Source organism: Thamnophis sirtalis, unplaced genomic scaffold (genome assembly GCF_051295495.1).
Source record: "Thamnophis sirtalis isolate CommonGarterSnake01/CBP01778 unplaced genomic scaffold, rThaSir2_p1.2 scaffold_3, whole genome shotgun sequence".
NCBI classification, from domain to species: domain Eukaryota; kingdom Metazoa; phylum Chordata; class Lepidosauria; order Squamata; family Natricidae; genus Thamnophis; species Thamnophis sirtalis.
In genome coordinates this window covers 14,124,191-14,145,952 of record NW_028261383.1, presented here as the reverse complement: position 1 = coordinate 14,145,952, position 21,762 = coordinate 14,124,191, and the positions used below count along the sequence as shown (strand labels likewise).

At 46.9% G+C, this 21,762-nt stretch overlaps 1 protein-coding gene across 1 annotated transcript in view; it reads left to right on the top strand.

Annotated features, from left to right (window-relative positions):
• Nucleotides 1-248: 248 nt before the first annotated feature.
• LOC106545552 (major histocompatibility complex class I-related protein 1) overlaps nucleotides 249-21,762 on the top strand; it is a 37,844-nt gene continuing 16,330 nt past the window's right edge. The window contains exons 1-4 of the mRNA XM_087711290.1: nucleotides 249-366; nucleotides 8,272-8,547; nucleotides 9,560-9,835; nucleotides 11,507-11,788. Of these exons, the coding sequence (XP_087567416.1) occupies nucleotides 306-366; nucleotides 8,272-8,547; nucleotides 9,560-9,835; nucleotides 11,507-11,788 (895 nt within the window). The 5' untranslated portion in view covers nucleotides 249-305. The remainder of the gene's footprint in view (nucleotides 367-8,271; nucleotides 8,548-9,559; nucleotides 9,836-11,506; nucleotides 11,789-21,762) is intronic.

Sequence of the window (21,762 nt, the reverse complement as noted above, 5' to 3'; positions counted from 1 at the left end):
AAGCGGTATATAAGTCTACTGCTATTGCTATATATTAAATATTTTCCAGGATATTCCATTTTTCTTGGAGGGCGGTGGGTGCTAACTTCCTACACGCCTTCCCTGCCTCTGATTTCCCCCCTTTTTCGCTGGCAGGTGTTTTTCTCAATTTGGTTTCGTTTTCGTTTCTCTCACTCTCTGTTTTAATGCTCGGGGCGGAGCAACTTTTCTGCTTTAAAACGTCCGTCCTTCCCTGGCTACCAGTCTCTCCCCTCTCTGCATCAGGAGTCTTCGGAGCCGAGGAGAAATCCGCGCATGGGAACGCGATGAAGTTTGCCCGGGCGCCCCTGGAAGTCCTGACGTTCCTCCTGCTGGGGGTCCCCTCCGGTAAGCCCTTTTTGGGGGGCGCCGGGTTTTTAACAGACCGGTTTTTTTTTGCTGGGCGGGATTTATTCAGGCAATCTCCCCCTCCCTCCCCCGTTATTGAGCGACCGTGTGAATGCAGGCAAAGAACCCGTGGAGAAACTCTGCTTGGAGAGCTTCCTTAAAGGAGAAGCGCGCGGGATTTGTCTTCCTTGGATCCGAGCCTGCTGTTCTTATATATCCCATTATCCCCAGCGCTGGATCCTAGAATGTATCATTTTATTTGCCTCGTAAGATGTTGATCTTCTTCGCTTATTACAGATCCGCCTGGCTCCTAATCCGGCACCGCCTGTTTATAATAATAAATAGATCCGGGAGGAAGCTGGAAAAGCTGGTCTTGTGGCAACGGATCGCGTATAGTGTGCTTAGCTAGGCGAGGCTCTGTGGGGGGGAAATGGGGGGAGGAGAAGGGAGAAATTAACCCCGTCCAAAGGGTAAAAATCCCCCTTTGCTTTCCGATGATTTCTCAGGCACTTCCCTGTGGTTTTCTATGGTTTTCTTCAGAAACGGGTTTTTGGGGGTTTTTTGCTTTCCTAAGTGTGATCTAGTTCAAGGATCTCCAAATTTAGCAACTTGAAATTTAGCAAACTTTTAAGACTTGTGGACTGCCTTCAACTCCCCGAATTATTTTAAGCCAGCCTGGGAGTTGAAGTCCACGAGTCTTTAAAAGTTTATCATGTTTGGAGACAGACGTCCGGTGGTGGGAGGAAAGCCACGTGTCCTAATTTAGCTTCGGAGAGTGTCAGTGTGGTTTAGTGCGGGTGTGTGTGTGTTTCTGTGTCCAAATTTGGCGACTTTTTAAAGACATGTGGACTTCAACTCCCAGAATTCTGGGAGTTGAAGTCCACAAGTCTTAAAAAGTCGCCAAATTTGGAGACTGAACCCCGTAGTTAATAGCAATAGCAATAGCAGTTCGACTTATATACCGCTTCATAGGGCTTTCAGCCCTCTCTAAGCGGTTTACAGAGAGTCAGCATATTGCCCCCAACAATCCGGGTCCTCATTTTACCCACCTCGGAAGGATGGAAGGCTGAGTCAACCCTGAGCCGGTGAGATTTGAACAGCCGAACTGCAGTCAGCTGAAGTAGCCTGCAGTGCTGCATTTAACCACTGCGCCACCTCGGCTCTTTTTAAGGCACCAGACTAGAAGTTGGGAAGCTGCTAGGAATTTGGATGACTTTGGGGGCAAACTGCCTTTTCCCACCCTTAGGAAGGAGGGGGCAACCATGGGAACTGGGCTTCTCTTTTCCCTTTTGGCTTGGAAACGCTTTTCCAAGTAAGCTTCGTCGGTGAAAAGAAAAGGGGACGCTGTTTTGAGGACCACGATGTTCACATTTTGGGCAGGGAAGGTTTGAGAGAGAGGAGTGAAGGAATCCTCTGTTTACCCCCCCAAAGTGGAAAGCTTTTCCCTCAATAGAAATGGGGAGGCTTCAGCAGGTTCCACCGAGAGGATTATTAAGTGCTGGAACGAGACTAATATGCCCCCCCCAAATGCAATGAGCCCCCCCCTGCACATGGGCCCTGCCTCCTGTGTTTGCACACATGACACCCCAGCATATGCGTGCATAACCCCCGCATGCCCCTGCCCCCCAACGCATGCACGTGTGATGCCCCCAATTGTGGCCCCCTCATGCTACGGGGGGGGGGGGCACTGCTTTGCCAAAAATCCATGAGGTCAGTGTTTTGACCCCTGTGTCAATAGCTGCAGTTATTAAGAGAATCACATGGTGGTTAAGTAAGTGAATCCTCCTTTTCCCCTTCATGGGCACCCTTTGAGCTCCATGGGCCCCGGAACAATGTACCAGCTGCACCCCCCTCTCCTCAGGCCTGAGCTTCAGACTTGAGCTGCTTCCCCATTTTTTATGGGCTGTCCCCAGAAAGATTAAGACCACTTCAAGGGGTTCACCAGGAAAGCAACCCTGGGGACACAGATAAACCTCCAAGGCCTTCAACGACCCTCTCAAACAGAGTTTCTCAACCTTGGCGACTTTGAAGTCCTGTGGACTTCAACTCCCAGAATCCCCCAGCCAGGCTGGGGAATTCTGGGAGTTGAAGTCCACAGGACGTAAAGTCACCAAGGTTGAGAAACACTGCTCTAAAAGGATGCAAGTGTTGCATGAAATATCAATCCTTCCATTCCCCACCATCCTGTTGGAGCGGAAGAAGCTTCTTGGATGAGAAGCGAAACGTCTTCAAAAGAAAAAAACCCAAGAAAGTCCAGTTGCCTCCTGAAAAATTTGCTCCTTTGGGACAGGAAAGCTACACTTAATAAAGGGGAAGGATTGTAGGATTTGGAACATTCCCAATGTTATCTGATTCTCTGCCTGCTCATCTAATGAGACTTTCCACCCTTAGTACACATATATGGAAGCCCATTCCCCACAGAGGACATATATGGAGTCCTCCCTACCAGCCTCGTCAGACGGAAAAAACTACTTGGATAAGCAGGAAACATTTGTAGTCAAGGGGAAAAGAAAAGTTGAGTCAGTTGCCACAACTCAACTTCCTAACGACTTTGGCTGGATGACAGAGAATTTTCACCAACATATATTATGAAACTGTTGTAACTGAATAGCAGAGTTGGAAGGGACCTTGGAGGTCTTCTAGTCCAACCTCCTGCTCAGGCAGGAAACCTTATATCGCTTCAGACAATTTCTGTCCAATCTCTTCTTAAATGCCTCAAGAGTGGAGTAGCTCCCACAAGCGGTTAATTTTCCTAGCTGTCAGGAAGTTTCTCCTTAGTTCTAGGTTGCTTCTCTCCTTGATTAGTTTCCATCCGTTGCTTCCTGTCCTGCCTTCGGTTGCTGCTGGATTGCTTCAAGGCTAATTGGTTGGTTGGTTGATTTTGCGTGATCAAATTTGTGGCCGACTCTTAGCAACCACAAAAATGCTGTGTTCAGTGTATAAGACGCACTCAGAATTTCAGCCACTTTTTTGAGGGAAAAAGGTGCGTCTTATACTCCGAAAATACAGTATATACTGTACTTTCAGAGTATTTTCATGGAATTATTTATTTGATTTATTGCCTTTTTCATTGCATTTTCTTTTAATAATAAGCAATCGTAGTCAATAAGCAATCGTAGCCGCAGGGGCATGAATTAAAAATTTGTAGCTGGATACGGGTAGTCCTTGACATACAACGATTTGCTTAGTGACCGTTCAAATTTACAACGGCACTGAAAAAAGTGACTTATGGCTATTTCTCACACTTAACAACCACTGTGTCATCTCCATGGTCACTTGATCAAAAGGTAGAGGCTTGGCAATTGACTCATACTTATAATGGTCCTGGGATCATGTGATCCCCTTTTGTGATCTTCTAACAAGTAAAGTCAATGGGGAAGCCAGTTTTATTTAAAAACTGCATTATTAACAACTGAAGTGATTCACTTAACGGCAGTCGCAAGAAAGGTCATAAAATGGGGCTAAACTCACTTAACAAATGCCTCATTTAGCAACAAAAATCTTGGGCGAAATAAGCCAAGGAACTACCTTTAATAGCTTTGCTCATTTGAGCCTTGTCATTTGTGACTGAGATCCAAAGGTTTGGTGACATCTTAAATATCAAATAATAATATTGCATATGTTTTTGTGGCCAATTTTTCAGTTCACCGTAGCCATAGAGCAGAAAGGGATGGTTTTGGGTTGATGGTAAAAGAAAATAGCAATAGCACTTAGACTTAAATATTTCTTACAGCGCTTTCTAAGTCAGGGGTCTCAAACTCACGTTGTCATGTCATTGTCAGGTGACTGTAACGCAACTTTTTCCCCCCTTTGCTGAATTGTGTGTGTGTGCGCGCATGTGAGACCATGACCAGCACGTGATCCATCCATCCCGTGGGCTGAGATTTTGACATCCCTGCTTTAAGTGGTTTACAGAGTCAGCCTCTTGCCCCCAACAATCTGGGCCCTCCTTTTACCCACCTCGGAAGGATGGAAGGCTGAGTCAACCTTGAGCTGGTCAGGATTGAACTCCTGGAAGTCGGCAGAATTAAACTGCATTCTAATGACAGGGCTACCACAGGGTGAGATGAGAGAATGTCTTTTGAAAGTAAATCGTTAAGACAAGTGTTGGTTTGGGATGCAGATATTTCTGGATTGATGAGCTGTTTTGAGGTGAATCAACATTTTGAATCATTAGGAAGAAAATAGTATTGTGAATTGAGTTAGCATTCATTATTCGTTTGTTTGTTTATTTCTCTTTCCCTCCCTCCCTCTCTCTCCCTCTCTCTCTCTATTTTTCACATGTCCTTTCAGATGTGAGCCAGATGTTAATCACTTTTGATACTCCTCCCCTCCCCTCTGCAATTTCTTATCTACAGGGAACAATTAATCAGTGGAACAACTTGCCTCCAGAAGTTGTGAATGCTCCAACACTGGAAGTTTTTAAGAAGAGATTGGATTTGTCTGAAGTGGTATAGGGTTTCCTGCCTAAGCAGGGGGTTGGACTAGAAGACCTCCAAGGTCCCGTCCAACTCTGTTATTCAAGTTAGTACTGGTGTCTGCCAGTATTCGTTAACATACTACTGAAGTTCTCAGTTCTCTTGAAATTGATCCTTGTCTGAAATTTGAATATAGATTTGCAATTCTGGAGGGGAGAGAAAATAAACAATTCTACACTCTGCTTAGTGTGTAGAATTAACAGTACTCATTTTGGTGCTGCCACCTTGTGGAAGGAAAGAGGACCGCTGTAGTTTTGGTATCACAGTTAAGAATTGTGTGTTGAAAACAAAATGGGCTGCAACTACCGTATTTTTTCGGAGTATAAGATGCACCAAGGTTTTGAAGAGGCTTTTAAAAAAAAAAAAGTAGGTAGGTAGATAGAGGGATAGAGAGGGACAGAAAGAAAGAGAAATACAGTAGGTAGGTAGGTAGATAAAGGGATAGAGAGAGAAATAGAGAGAGAAATACAGTAGGCAGATAGGGAGAGAGTGAGGAGGTAGATAGGTAGGTAAATAAAGGGAGATATATATATAGAGAGAAATACATTAGGTATGGAGAGAGAGTGTGTATATGTATGTAGGTAGGTAGGTAGAGGGAGAGAGAGAGAGAGAAATAGAAAGAGAGAGAGAGAAATACAGTAGATAGGTAGGGAGAGAGAGAGAGTAGGTAGGTAGGTAGATGTTTCCAGGTGTATTTATCCATGTGCTGGAGAAGGAAATCGCGGACAAACCTTAAGACATTGTTTCTGCTGGCACAGCGCTTGATCAATGTAATTCTCTTTTTTTTTTCCAAATAAAAGGCATGAATAGCCTGGGGGGGGGGCATGCAGAGTGCTCGGGGTGGGGGGAACGAGCAAAAAATGGCCCGTCAAAAAAAAAATGCATGCATAGCCTTAAGGAGGCTTATAGAGTGCTGCTGGGGGGCAAAAAACAGTGCATTTTTTGCTCATTTCTGCCCTCCCAGCCCCCAGGAGTTCTCTGAAAGCCTCCATAAGGGTATGTGCGGCCAATTTGGTGAAGGGGGCGGGGCTTTGGGAGGCAATAAATGCTGTATTCAATGTATAAGACGCACCCAGATTTTCAGCCTGTTTTTTGAGGAAAAAAGGTGCGTCTTATACTCTGAAAAATACGGTACGTAGAAAATTGTCCCATCCCACTTCCTCAAGGCTCAACTCATTCTTTCCCCCAAAAGGGACATTCTGGGGTTTTTTTCTTAACATGGTACAGAACATTAGACACAAAGGCTGCATTTGTTTTTCCCGCATAAAGTTATTTTATTGTACAACATTAAACTTTAGGATAAATGGTTGTGCGAATTGGGTATGTCTAGTCCAGTGGTGGGTTTCAAATTTTTTTAGAACCTCTTCTATAGGTGTAGCCTGCTTTGTGGGAGTGGCTTGCCAGCCATGTGACTGGGTGGGAGTGGCTTGCCAGCCATGTGACTGGGTGGGCGTGGCCAACTTGTAAAATGTGGTGAAACTCATTTAACAACGCTCTTGCTTAGCAACCAAAATGTTGGCTCAGGAACTCTAACATTGAAGTGTGCAAGTCTTAAAGCTCTCAAGTTACAAGACCCTCGCACCCCTAACCCTTTAGAAATAAAACCCCAGGGGTGTTCAAACTTGACAGCTTTAAGACTTGTGGACTTCAACTCCCAGAATTCCTTCTCTCACTCTTCATCTTGATGATGTGCGGACGGGCGGAGGGGGGAGGGAGCTGGAACCGGTTCAATTTGTGGAACCCCTTCTATAGAAGAGGTTAGAACTGGCAGGAACACCCCCCCCCCCGGTGCAGTCTAATGAAGAGCAGGACTAACATGATAGCAGTTTTCTGACATCTGAGGGACTGTCACCGGGGAAGAGGGGATCAACCTTGTAGAAACTCAGCACTTACTCACTGTCCTGGAGAATGAAATATTTTGAAGAATATTAAAAAAGGTAGAAGGTTGAATATTGTATTTCCCCAAAGAAGTGTAGGAAGTTAGCACCCACCTCTCTCCTAGAAAAAATGAAATATCCTGCGAAATATTGAAAAGGCAGAATATTATATTTCCCGGGATCAGAAATGAAGAAACATATTTTTAGGCAGGAAACAGACTCACTCTTGATAGCCCGCACCTTTCTCAACAGGCCTGTAGGGGTCCTGAGCTACTTTACTCTACATAACAAAGATGGGATTAACCTTCTACAGAAACTCACCACATGGCACCTGAGAACTCAACCAATCTTGCACTCAAAACACAGCCTAGAGAGTTGTTCCTACATGGCCTCATGGGAGTCTGACAACCAATCAGAATACATTTCTTACACAGGAACATGAAACAGAGAGATGGGGCTGAACAGAGAGTATAAAAAACCCAGCAAGCCCCTTCTTTTCTCTCTTTTCTTCTTCACCCAACATCTGGGTGAACATCCCCCCCTTTTCTGTTCAGGACCTCCAGCTGTGTGGTCCTGTCCATTAAACCATCTCTCCAAGCAGCCTCCTTGTCTCCGGTGTCTTTGGAGTGAACCCAGAAGGACATTTCTTCCAACGGAAGAAATTGAGCTTCCTGCATAGTAAAACAGCCACCAACAAATGCAAGAAGTCTTTAGAAATGGGTATTTGTGCCCATTAAGAAACCTGGACCAATCTATTGATAAACCAAACATTTTCAGCTCCAGGGTGATGGGATTAAGAAGGACAGGACATGACGTTTTAGGACATAAGAAGATTAACCCACCACCATTTAGGAAAAGAGACAAACCCCTTCATTGCACAATCCCCAGAACAGTTCAGAACAGCACTTCAAAGTCACAGAAACCTATAAAGAGTCATTCATTAATTCAACCATTTGGTCAGCTGTCCCAGAACCACAAGTTGTTTTTGGTTCTGTTCATCCATAAACAGAATCTTTCTTTCCAACCAGCCGCATTCGAAGCACGGAGATGATGGCCCTCTGGTTTGAAGGGCACTGGGTGAAAGATTGGAGGAATGGGTCAGGTCCACCATTGGATTCTGGTGTCCTGCCATTGTGCTGGGAGGGGGAGGGGATATGCTTGGGATTTTTCCACTTCTGCTGTGTGCCTGGGAATTAGGGAAGGGGACAGTCTTTGGAGACAGAGAGGACTCCTTCCCAGCAGGTTTTTGTCAGGTTCCAAGGTTGTCACCCCACTGAGCGTGAACCCTTATCAGCCTTCTCAAAACATCTTCTCAGCAGTATATTGGCTGATGGTGGGGGGCGTTGTTGGGATTGGGAAACTGAAATAATTGCTTTTGCTTTGCGTGGGAACTTCAGATTCCGCCTGACTTTACTGCAGCCACTTTATCTCAGTAAAAGTTCTTTTGATTCAACCCAAAAGTTTTGTTTTTCCTGACGCGGGGGTAGGCCTGACAGAATGCCCAGAACTGAAGATCCTCTGTTTTTTCATCTTCCCTCCTTCCCTGTTAGGCTCTTTCGAGCACACTCTGCTCTATAAGTACATGTTGGTATCCGAACCTGGTGAGGGGCTGCCCCAGTTCATCACGGTGGGCTATCTGAATAACCAGATCATCACTTACTATGACAGCCAGAATAAGAAGAAGGTGCCAAAGGTTGACTGGATGAGGCAGGTGGAGAATGAGGATGTCAACTATTGGAAGGAAGGAAGCTTTATCTTGCATGAAACCCAGCAGGTGTTGCAAGAGGATCTGAGGCAAGTTCAAAACCGCTACAAGCAGAATGGAGGTGAGTGAAAGTAGAATCGACCCCTGGGGCCTCGGGTGTGGCGGTTGATAGATGGTGTATGAAGAAATAATCCATCTGTAAGACCTGTATTCATCATTCTCAAGGTTTTTCTCCTTCAACCAATTGGATTAGAACCGGGAAGGCGGTGGGGGAGGGGACAACTGTGGCACCTTTACAGCCTGTGGACTTCAACTCCCAGAAATCTGGCTGGCTCATTGAAGTCCACAGGTCATAAAGAGGGCATAGGTGCCCACCATGCATTAGAACAGGGCATGCATTTGGCACTGAGTGCTGAAAAGGGAGCATGCACACACGCCCGTCAGAACTGCAACCCGGATGAGGAGCTGCTTAGGGGGCATGCACACGTCAAGAAATGAATTCCAGTTTCTGGCATGTATGCATGCATGTGTGATGATCAGCTGGCTGGTCACATGTGCACGCTGGAAACTGGAAGTTCAGCTTTTGGGTTTCCAGCACTGTTGCATGCACGAAGGCCATGTGTGCAAGAAACCTGGAAGAGGGATGGGCAATGTGTGCCAGGCAACATGACTCTGCGTGTCACTTTGGCATCATGGCATTAGAAGAAGGAAGTGAATAGCGTTCCTCCTCTTTTTAATCTCTTGCCTATTGGAGGCATGTGGGGTATTGTGGGGGGGAAGAATGAGGGAAGCCCCCCACCCAATAAAGAAAGGGAGATGCTGGTCTGCAGTCCTGGTTGCGTGAGCTTAAATGGACTCCGGAGGATGGTAGAGGACAGGAAGGCCTGGAGGAGCGTTGCCCATGGGGTCGCGATGAGTCGGACACGACTTCGCAACTAACAATAACAAATCCGATTTCAGGGGATGGAAAGTCTTGAGTGTCAATAACCATTAAGCAATGGAATAGCTTAACTTCCTGCTGCAGTTACCTTTGGTGGGATGAAAGGGAGGTGAGCCTCTTTTGTGGGGGTTTCTGCGGAGGGGGACCCTCGGGGCTCCTCCTTACCCCTTTCTGCGATTTGTTTTTTCTTCAGGGTTTCACACATGGCAGCTGATGTATGGCTGTGCGCTCCAGCGAGACGAGAGCAAAAGAGGGTTAATGCAGTATGGCTACGACGGGAGGACCTTCATCAGCTTCGACAAGGAGACCCTTACCTGGGTGGCTCCCGTCCCCCAGGCCCAGGTCACCCAGAGGAGTTGGGATGCTAATGTGCAGTGGTCCCAGAGGAATAAGGAGTACCTGGAGGAGGAGTGCATTAAGTGGCTGGAAAAGTACCTGTCCTACGGGCAGGAGACGCTGCTGAGGACAGGTGCGTCCCCTGAGGGGGGAGGAGAAATACAGTGCTGGATTTATATTGCATGAGATGAGGTCCTAAGCTACTGTTTCGTAACCATGGCAATCTGAAGATGTGTGGACTTCAACTCCCAGAATTCCCCAACCAGCTTTGCTGGTTGGGGAATTCTGGGAGTTGAAGTCCACATGACTCTCAACTGGCCAAGGGGAGTCCCAACATCCGGGCCACAGCCTTCTACTGAGCTGTGGCCCTGTTTGGAACTGGGTCGCGGGAGTGGTGGGCGAGCATGCAACACGCAGCTCCAGTTGTGTGAGCAGCGGACGCTCGGACTTGTGCGTGGAGCCCCAATTGCGCAGGCGGCTAGCACTTGTGCTCACGGGCGAAGCTCCATTTGCACAAACGGTGGACTTGAACATCCATTGCTCTTGCAAATGGAGCTAGGCACATGCCTGCCACTCACACAGAAGTATTCCCTCTCCCCCTCCCACTGGGCTGCCATGCCAGAAAGGTTGGGGACCACTTATTATCATTATTGTGCCGTATCCACCATCGGACGTTGGCAATCATGTTGGCGATCCTATTTTTATCAACAGCTGCACGAAAAAGTCCCCTAGATTTTGTAGCCATGATGTTTTTCTTCTGCCTGGACCTCGTTTGTCTTCAGTCTTTCCCGGGTGGATTTAGTGAAGTATGCCGTATTTTTCCGGGTGTCGCATCACATGTCCAAAATATTCTAACTTTGGCTTTTTAATGGTTTTGATGATTTCCCTTGGCTTTCCCAGGCGGCTTATCACCTCCTCGTTTCTGATTTTGTCAACCCAGTAACAGCTGTCTGTTACTGGGTTGTTAGACCACTGCTCTAAGTAATATATAGCTCGTAGGCCCATTGTTGGAGGGAGGCGGTGGCTCAGTGGCTAAAACACTGAGCTTGTCAACCAGAAAGGTCGGCAGTTCGAATCCCTAGCACCACGTAACGGAGTGAGCTCCTGTTACTTGTCCCAGCTTCTGCCAACCTAGCAGTTCGAAATCATGTAAATTTTAAAAATGCAAGTAGAAAAATAGAAACCACCTTTGGTGGGAAGGTTAACAGCGTTCCGTGCACCTTCGGTGTTTAGTCATGCCAGCCACATGACCATGGAGACGTCCTCAGACAGCGCTAGCTCTTGGAGCACAGGGAGACAATTTTCACCCTCCTGGAGGCTTGAGGAAAGCCTCCAGAGCCTGGGAGGGTGAAAAACAAGCCTCCCAGAAGTTCCGGAAGTCCCCAAATGGTTCTGTTTCCAGCTTCCTGATCCGGTGGGGGGAGGCCATTTTTGCCCTCCTGGAGGCTTGAGGAAAGCCTTCAGAACCTGGGGTGAAAATTCCCTCTGCTGTGATGCAGGAGGCGGAGTAGGCCACACATCCCATGACCATGCCCACCCAGCAACCGGGCAGAGAACCAGTTGCTAAATTTTTTCAAGCCCACCTCTGGGTACCACTGTGTAGTATTTCAGTTCCAAAGGTGAAGAGATGCCTTGAGTGGTGGGGTGGCAAATATTTCAAGCAGCTCTGGGTTTTTCTTCTTTGCTAAAATTGTGTACATTTTCTAGGCAGTCCTGGAAAAAGACACAAATCAAAGACGAGTTTACTTATTCTGTCAGCTGGTGTGGAAATTCAGTGTTAATTCTGTGGGTGCCTTTTTTGCAGAGACCCCAGTGGTGACAATGAGCAGCAGGATGGAGTCTGAGGATGGGATGGAGACACACATTTGCAAAATCCATGGCTTCTACCCCAGGGAGATCGATGCCTCCTGGACAAGGGATGGGGAAGTCTGGCTGGAAGAGACCTTCCAAGGGTTTGTGGCCCCCAATTCGGATGGGACCTACCACTACTGGCTCAGCATCCGGATCGATCCGAAAGAGAGGGGCCGCTATCGGTGCCATGTGGAGCACGACAGCCTGCAGGAGCCTCTGGATGTGGCTATAAAGGGTGAGAGGCTTATTTGTGGCTACCCCGAGGCTTGATTGGATCAGCAGCAACTGGCTGGGGTCATCTTGGGAGGCGGCACCAAGTGACCAGGGTGCTCAGGATGGATGCAGGAGTGGTACGTCCAGCGGATCATCACCAGAGAAGAGACCCGCCAGAAATTAGGGGAGAAGAGGCAGCTCAAGAAATGGGGGCTATAAAGAGAGGAGGTGTGTGGCATGAAAAGGAAGAACAAAGGAAAAGAAGAAGAGTAAAGAAAGGGGAGAAGCAGCATGAAGGGGAAAAGAGACAGTGGAGACGTAGGCAAAAATACATTGGAGGAGGAGGAGGAGGTGTGGATAGCAAGTAGAGAGGAGGAAGTAGAGGTGGTATTCAGCCAGTTCTGATAGGTTCTGGAGAACCAGTAGCGGAAATTTTGAGGAGTTTGGAGAACCGGCAAATTGACTGGCCCCTCCCCTGCCGCCTCCCAGTGATCTTCTTTTGTTGCCCTGAACAGGAGAACAGAACTGGAAAGCAGGTTAATGGGGTGGGAAGGGAATGGGGATTTTGCAGTAACCTTCCCCTGCCACACCCACAAAGCCATGCCCACAAAACCACACCGCACCCACAAAGCCATGCCCACAGAACCGGTAGTAAAAAAAAAATTGAATCCCACCACTGGGAGGAAGTGTTTGTCAGTTTGCCCTGTCACCACCCTGCCTCCTGATCCCTGATTGGTGGTTCTGTATGGGAGGTGATGGGGCCAGAGAGAGGGAGAGGGAGAACAAGAATGAAGTTGATCAGAGGGCGGGACCGAAGCCGTGACGAGACGACGTGCGATCTCAAAGCTCTGAGATCGCAGTCGACACTTTTATTGTTGGGGGGGGGGGGGGTCCCAATGGACCTAAATCCTCCCGAAGAGATGGTGAATAGGAAGATTACATCTTGCTGATCTCGGGGATATCGCAAAATCTCCAAGAGAGCAAGGAAAACTCTTCAAGCTGGTAATAAAAATTCCAGTCTTTTGTCAAGACTGACAAAGTCAGGGCAGCCTAAGAACGGAACGATGTGGAAAGAGAAAGTGTTTCCAGCTGGTGAGAAACTTTTATTGTTTTAAAAAAACGGACTGTAATGGTTCTGGACAGTGGTTATCTTACTTTTTAAATGTTATTTACATGAATTGAATCTAAGCAAAACTTTTTCAAATGGATGGATTAAGCTTTCTTCTAACATTTCTTGGTGACTGTCTGCAAACTACAGATTGATTGTTTTGACTACGACATTGCAAGCTTTTGTTGCCTAGCCGTTTGGCTTAAGATCTGATAAGATTTTACAGCTGTCCTTTTGAAGTTTGTTTTCGCTTACAGAGAGCTTGTGAGTGTGTGTTTTAATCTTCCTGACCTTCTAAGAAAAAATATAACTGTGTATGGACATGGTGTCCATAGGGTCTTTGAATCTCCGAGGAGTATTATTAGCGCTGTAGAGATTGTTGGATATAGAGGAAAGAATTGAGAGAAAATTGGATTATTTGGTGCATTTAACAACAAAATATGATGAAAAAAACAGGATGTTTTTCAAATACAAAATAAGAAGATTGAAATTCAAAAAACTGAAATGGAAGACGAATATAAAGAGACTGAGCTGGTTGATATTCATGGTGGTTTATTTCTGAGGGAGGAAGGACTGGAATATTGGAAGAGGAATTAAATGGAGAGAAAATTTATTTCAAAGGACAGGACATAGAAGAAGAAGAAGAAGAAGAAGAAGAAGAAGAAGAAGAAGAAGAAGAAGAAGAAGAAGAAGAAGAAGAAGAAGAAGAAGAAGAAGAAGAAGAAGAAGAAGAAGAAGAAGAAGAAGAAGAAAACATTAAAGAATTTATGGACTATGAAATACTACTTGCAAAATATTTGATATTACTGCTGATAATTAAATATAAGCTGAACAAGGAAACAAAAAGAGGGTGTCAAGATTACATGAGAGGTATTACAAGCAAGGAGCTGCTAAGAGGAGTCCATACAGATTTGATCAAGAGGATGTTTGGAGGACTGGATCCACAAATGGCAGAAGACATAAGATTGTTTTGCTATTGGAGAGATACAGGTTGATAGATGGAAGAGTATAATTTAAAACTAGCTAAACTTAGTTAAATTTAGTGACAATAGGTATAGTTAAATAAAAAATGATAATTATAGTAATGTATACAATGTTGAACTGTTATGATAAACAATAATTGGATATGAATATTGAATATTACCCGTGAATGGAAGGTTAGAAATACTTTTGTACTATAAAGGTTATTAATAACAATAACAATAAAAGGAACAAAATTAGACACAGCTAAGTTTTAATTATTAGGGGGAAATGTTATAATATAGGTTATAGTCAAATAAAGAAAGGATAATGATAATAAATTATATACATGCTATGAGTACAATATGAGGGAATTGGATATAAATGGTAAAGAGGGATTTGGAAAGGAGGATTAGAAAATTTTGGTATTAAATATTATGGATGTTTAGCTAGAATAGGATATGAGGATTTAATGTTAATGGAGGATTTTATAACTAAGTAAATGAAATGCCAGTATGTGGTTATGTATTAAATCTTGGTATATTTTATGATGAAGGATGTTTAAATAATCATAGTCAAATAAAAGTGGAGGTATGATGATGGTAATGTAATAAATATCCGAGTTAAGAAATTAGAATTAATATGAATTATATTTGATGACGGTGGAAGAGATGCACGAAAGCCTTTTGTAACCAACTGATACACTTTCTACAGTATGTAAAGAAGGAGGATTTGTATGTTTGTTTTGAAAATAAAAATATATTTAAAAAAAGAATAAAGTTGAGAGAGAGAGAGAGACAGAGAGAGAGAGAGAGACAGAGAGAGCACAAAGCTGAACAAGAGAGAAGAAGCGAAGCCAACCCAGAGAGAAAGGGTGAGAGGAGCCAGCAACCATAATTGTCACCAGATGCACTAGGAGGCTGCAGAGGAAAGCCGATCCATGCGAGAGAGTGATCCAGTGACCGGACACCCCAGGAGGCTGCAGAGGAGAGCCAATCCATGCGAGAGAGTGATCCAGTGACCGGACACCCCAGGAGGCTGCAGAGGAGAGCCAATCCATGTGAGAGAGTGATCCAGTGACCAGACACCCCAGGAGGCTGCAGAGGAGAGCCAATCCAGGCGAGAAAACGGGCCAGTGACCAAAGGGTGCACCAGACACACCCGAAGGAAGCAGAGGCAAGTTGACACGCCGAAGGACAGTGGAGATGAACTGAGCTGGGCAAGTGGAAGTGCCTGGGTGAGCGATCAGAGCCAGAGACCCTAGGACATTCTATCAGTGACTGAGAGCGTAAAAGCAATAAGTTACTTGGGAGAAAGGGACAGAAGGAGTGGGACTTTTGCGGCCTTTTGAGGGGTGGCGCTACAAAGGGGGGGGTGGGGTTGTCCGGAATCTCCTTCTAGCCTTTCTCCATGTGGTATGTGTGTGTGATCCCATCCAGGGACGTGAGCAAAAAGCAATGGACTCCACCGCCATCACTATGTGGTGTGAGGAACAGAATAGTGAGATAGAGACAAGTGTAGCAATCAACATCTCTGGGGATACTTGGCCAGAAGAGTGAATTCTACAGGCAGTGAGGGTCCATGCCCCAGATCCACTGGTGAGACAACAACTGGTTCAGTGATTGCGTGCTTTGTACGCATGTGCTCCGCCTGCGCCTAGCACGAGCTCTGCGTACATGCACAGTTTTAACAAAACTTACCTTCCACATTACTTCTGGGGAGTAACACAGCTGAGGCACAGCAATCCACTCTGCCACGCAAATCAATTGAGAGGATGTAGGTAAGTAAAGTGCAGGGGCGGGCAAGTGGGCTCTCCTGATTGTCAGAGCGAACCGGTTCGCTCCTGAGCTGATTGTCGGAGCTACCAGTCCGGCTGAATCCTACCTCTGCCCAGATCAAAAGTAGACATGAAGACAAACTGGGGCTCTTCCCACTCTTTTATGTTATTGGAGTGGAAAAGAAGGCTCCCCAAGTGCTTTGGGGTATGTGTGACAGCCTTCAATTGATTAAGGACATCAGGGCAAGGGTGTTACACCTGACCCCACAGGTCACATATTTAGTGAAGGCATTCTTACCCAAGAAGAGACACCTACTGTATTTTCACGACTATAAGCCGCACTGAAAATCCTAGAATTTGATCAAAAACCGGCAGTGCGGCTTATAACCCGGTGCGCTTTATATATGGAGCAGTTTCCCTCCCCAGCGCCCAGGCTTTCTCCTCAGTTCCTGCCTGTTCCTGCCTCCCGTTCCTTCCACCATCTGAGCAGTTTCCCTCCCCAGCGCCCAGGCTTTCCCCTCAGTTCCTGCCTGTTCCTGCCTCCCGTTCCTTCCACCCTCTGAGCAGTTTCCCTCCCCAGCGCCCAGGCTTTCCCCTCAGTTCCTGCCTGTTCCTGCCTCCCGTTCCTTCCACCCTCTGAGCAGTTTCCCTCCCCAGCGCCCAGGCTTTCCCCTCAGTTCCTGCCTGTTCCTGCCTTCCGTTCCTTCCACCATCTGAGCAGTTTCCCTCCCCAGCGCCCAGGCTTTCCCCTCAGTTCCTGCCTGTTCCTGCCTTCCGTTCCTTCCACCATCTGAGCAGTTTCCCTCCCCAGCGCCCAGGCTTTCCCCTCAGTTCCTGCCTGTTCCTGCCTCCCGTTCCTTCCACCCTCTGAGCAGTTTCCCTCCCCAGCGCCCAAGCTTTCCCCGCAGTTCCTGCCTGTTCCTGCCTCCCGTTCCTTCCACCCTCTGAGCAGTTTCCCTCCCCAGCGCCCAGGCTTTCCCCTCAGTTCCTGCCTGTTCCTGCCTTCCGTTCCTTCCACCATCTGAGCAGTTTCCCTCCCCAGCGCCCAAGCTTTCCCCGCAGTTCCTGCCTGTTCCTGCCTCCCGTTCCTTCCACCCTCTGAGCAGTTTCCCTCCCCAGCGCCCAGGCTTTCCCCTCAGTTCCTGCCTGTTCCTGCCTCCCGTTCCTTCCACCCTCTGAGCAGTTTCCCTCCCCAGTGCCCAGGCTTTCTTCTCCGATTGGTTTTAATGGGGAGGTCCGATGGAATAGCGCTTAATGGGAGAAGGATTAATAGTTTCTCGGGTTCAAGCTGCGGATTCTAACTTTCACAAAGGGAACTAAAGCTGAGCAGGTAATTGCTTTATTAAAGCCAATTCAGTTTGCGGGAGATATTTGGTGCGCTTCTTTGAAAATCTCCCTCCCAATTCTGCCCAACGCCTCCCCGACCTTACTGGATGAACGGTGCGGGGGGGTGTGTATCATGTAGTGCGGAGTCCGAGGAGTGGCAGATGTTGCGATTTCATTAGTAATTTGTTTGTTTGCGCGCGCGGATGAATGTTGCAAAAAAAACGTGCGGCTTATAACCCGGTGCGCTTTATATATGAAAAAAGTTTGAAAAATTAACGTTAACTGATACTGCGGCTTATAACCCGGTGCGGCTTATGGTCATGAAAATACGGTACTTTGGTTACCATAAGGGCAGCAAGGACATGGTCTGCCCAGGCTGGTAACCACTGTGCGAAGTCTGGGTACAAGAAACTTCATGCCTTTTCGGGGATACAACCAATCCCAGAGGGGGAAGAAGAATACAAAGCCTGGATGGAACAGGTGAAGAATGGGATGTATCAGACACCCAAACGAAGCAGCGAAAAGAGCATGAAGGGTCCCACTGCCGAAACCATTAGAAGCTTAACACTCGGCCGAAGGCAATTCACAGTGCATGATTATACCTCTGTTTACTACAGGATGAGTTCAGGCCTGCCAAAACAGTTTCTAGCCTGCTGCTTCGGTTCGAGCAAATGTACCAGAGGGGAGGTAAAAGGCAGCCCAAGTACATCAGGCGCTTGAACAGGTTGCTGTGTCAGATTGTGTAGAGGAAGGGGATGGAGCCAGCTGAAGTGGAATGGGCCAGGATGAAGCAATTTTCATGGGGTGTTTTAATTCTCAGACCCAGTTTGGAATCGGCTGAAGACCCTGGCCGAGGGGAGAAGATTTAGGGCAACAGAAGTGGTGAGGAAGTTAAAGAGGCCACAGCCAATTCACCATGAGGCACAGGAATGAGGAGAACTGGAGGTGAGTATGCCTGGCTCACTTCTACGGAAGCCCAAATATCCCCAAAATGGAGATGAGCGCTATTAGGAATATAATTCTAACAGTTGGGTTGGCAATATATAAACCATGTAGTTAGTTTAGTTAACTAAACTAAACTAACTAAACCATGTAACAATTCTATACCTGTTTCTTTAAATCATACTGTAAAATGTGATTGGTTGCCGTTTTCCTCAATCGGCCATAAGAGGGAGCCAGAACGACTGTTAGCTCTCTCTCTGTTTGTTAGATGCTGGGCTGATCTGATCTGAGTGCCATGAGCTATTGTAAGTTTTGCAAGTGTTAGCAAACTTTGTGTACCGGACTGATTATATGGTACTGGACTATGTTATTTGGATTATCCCTTAACTGAAAGACGTCGATGACTAACTGTCTTATCCGTGTATGACTTGGACTGTTTGATGGACTCTGATACCTCTATTTCCAAGAAAGTAAAAGCCTGTTTAAACTGCAGTGTCTCTGTATGCCGGTTTGTGTGTTCTCCAACACAATTCTCACAACACATCTCTGAACGTACTCACTCTCCCAATGGGGAGCTTCCCTAACAAGCGCCTCACAGACAGCAAGAATGGTTCACACTTGAGTGGAAGCTGGGCTAGGCCAGCCAATGAGGGGGATAGGCTTTTTCATCTCAGCCAAGAAACTGGCAAAGCAAGTGATCTATTATTACTACTATGGGGGTACTGGGCCCCACAGACATACCTGTAGAAAGCCATCCAAACCATCAAGTCTGACCTAGTTTGGAAACTACAGAAGGCCCCAGTGTGAGACCCAACTGAGAAGCTGATCCCAGAAGAGAGAATGTTGAGGTGGAGATAATCCCAGAGGTGATCTCCATGAAGGCCTTGCAGCAGTCTTAAGGGAGGATCTTGGTCGGAATCTGGAATGTTCCTGACTTCCCTGTGAGGTTGAAGGACCAAACATTGTTGAGACAAGTGAGTCTGGCAACCCCTGTCGTACCGCCTGATACAGGGGGAAAAACTGAGGATGAGGTTTCAATAGATTGGCTCTGCCTGAAGAACACACAGTTTGCCCCACAGCGGCTGGAGGGGCCTGGAGGCCAACTTTAGAGGCGGCGACACCTGTTCTCGAAGGATGAATTTGACATGGAGTGTGCTAGGAGCACCCAACATCTAATCCATCTAAGGAAGATAAGCCATTCTGAGCGAGGTCTTGGAAGATTCCATTAAGTCATTTAGATGACCTCAGAGAGCATCTAGCGGAGTTGAAGAGGACCAGGGCCCTCTGAGAATCTTGGAACCTCTATGCCTCTCCCATAGTAGTGGTCTGGAAGAAGAATGGGTGGTCTGAGAATGTGCATAGGTTATCGTGCCCTCAATCAGAGGGCCATTCCGGATCAGTACACGAGGGGTACCCAACCTGTGTGCCGTGGTCCACTACTGGGTGGTGACCTATTCCCCAGTCGGCCATGAGGGGCTGGCTAATGTGCATGCATGCATGTGTGTGCACAACCCCACTGTCAGGCATTCTTGGCTTCACTCAGGGAAGCATCATGAATGCTCGAGGCCTCACTTGCCCAAGCATCAAAGGCACTCTCGACCTCCCTCGCATGAGGAGCACAGGCACTCTTGACCCACTCGCACAAGCGTCGTGGGCACTTGAGGCCTCACTCACACGAGCATTGCAGGCACTCTCGATCCACTCATGAGAGCATTGAGGGTTCTTGGGGCCTCATTCGCCTGAGCATTGCTAGCGCTCTTGGCCCCACTTATGCAAGCAACGTGTACTCTCATGCACACATGCAGGCGTACACATACCCATCCCTCCCACAAAACCATTCCCTCTTTCCCCTCTTTCCCAACTACGGGCCCCCAGCCCAGAAAGCTTGGGGAACTCTGAAGTATACCACCCCCTGGATTGAAGACATTGCTTATCAGGGACAAAGTGGTTTAGTGTGCTGGATCTGAGAAGTGGTTACCACCAGATTCCCATGCATCCAGATGATCAAGAGAAAACTGCTTTCATCTGCCTCTTGGGGTTCTATGAATTCAATCAGATGCCTCAAGGGTTTTCAGCAGCTTTTCAGCAATTTATGGAAGGCCAGTAGAAGACATGAATCTGATAGAGGTGCTGGTGTACTTAGACGATATCGTGTTTGGTGAGACTCTTGAACAACATGAGAACACAGAGAAGGTTCTGACTAGCTCCATGAAGAAGGGTTGAAACTGTCTCTAGAGAAATGCCAGTTTTACCGACCATCTGCCACATACCTCAGCCACGTCTCTGGAGAAGGGATATCAAACGACCCGACAAAGTTTGAGGCCATCACTTCCTGGCCCAGGCCCCAAAATGTGACTGAACTGTGATCATTTCTAGGGTTCTGCTCAAACTATCAGAGATTTGTTGAAGGATTTGGGAAGATAGCCCATTTTCTCCATGATCTGTTGAAGAATGAGGAAGAAGTGGATGTGTCTGACAGTTTGGGTCAACTTTACCAGGATAAGGGACCCAGGTAGTCCTGGGAGTCAATTCAAGCAGAGTGGGCAAAGCAGTGTGAACAGGCCTTCAATAAACTTGGGAGACTGACTAATGCCCGTGTCTTGACCTACGCAGTCCCAAGTGTCTTGATAAGCTACATGTCAATGCTAGCTGGGACGGCCTTGAAAGGGGTAGCCACCTTGTCTGGATTCCGTTTCAGCTTAAAGCAGGGGTTCCCATTCTATGGGCCATGACCCAGTACCAGGCCGCGAGGTAACCGCCAGCAGGCCGCATAAGTGGCTGGCTGGTGCACGTGCCTCTGTGCGCACGCACAGCCCGACATGCATGAGTGTGGCTGTGGGTACTCATGGCCCCACTCAAGCCTCGTCTCAGGTGCTCATGGCCCCACTTGCAGTAGCTTGGTTGTAGGTGCTTGTGGCCTCACTCATGAGAGCATCGCTGTGAACATCACAGGCGCGCCTACATGCACCTGCACGTACCCCTCCCACAAAACCATTCCCTCCCTCTCCCTGCTCTGGGCCACCAAACTGGAAAGGTTGGGGAACCCTGGCTAAAGTACCGACATTAAATAAGACATTCACGGACCCCATTGGTAAAAAATATAGGATTCATGTCTTGTATGTACAGATCATTGGTGAACTGTATCTCACTCATCGGGGGAACCAAAGAAATTTGGGCAGGGGGGAGTGTATAGCAGGGGTAGTGAGGAGAGCAGCACCCAGTATCAATCTTTTATTGATAGTCATCACCATGATACTAAAAATGTTTATGCGGATGTTTCAGGTACAATAAAATATCCCTTTGGTGTCTTTACTAAGTATCAATTCACAAGCTCCGTGACTGCTATTCAATGGGAATCCTGAGTTTTGTGAAAAAGAAATTTGAAGTTCCCCTCCTCAACCGGGTGTTCATGAGACCAAAAATGCCCGTATTTGGTCTATAAGATGCACTTAAATTTTCACCCACTTTCAAGGGGGGGGGGGAAACAGTGCGTCTTGTTCTCCAAAAAATACGGTATTTATTTACATCCTGCCTTTATTACTTTTACAAGTAATAAATGCAGGATGCAAATAAATATCCAACACACCTTCATCCTCCTATTTTCCCACATAACAACAACTCTGAGGTAGATTGGGATGAGAGAGAGAGAGAGACAGAGAGACCAAGAGAGAGACAGAGACCGAGAGAGACCGAGAGAGAGGGAGAGATTGGTCCAAGGTCACCAGCTGTCTTTTATCGCTAAAGCCGGACTACAATTCACCGCCTCCTGCTTTGTAGCCTGGTTTCATCACTATTAGACCCAACTGGCTCTAATTTTTACAAGAGGCAAACAAAATAAAACTCTATACCTGCTTTTTTTAAAAAAAAGAATAAATGATAAATG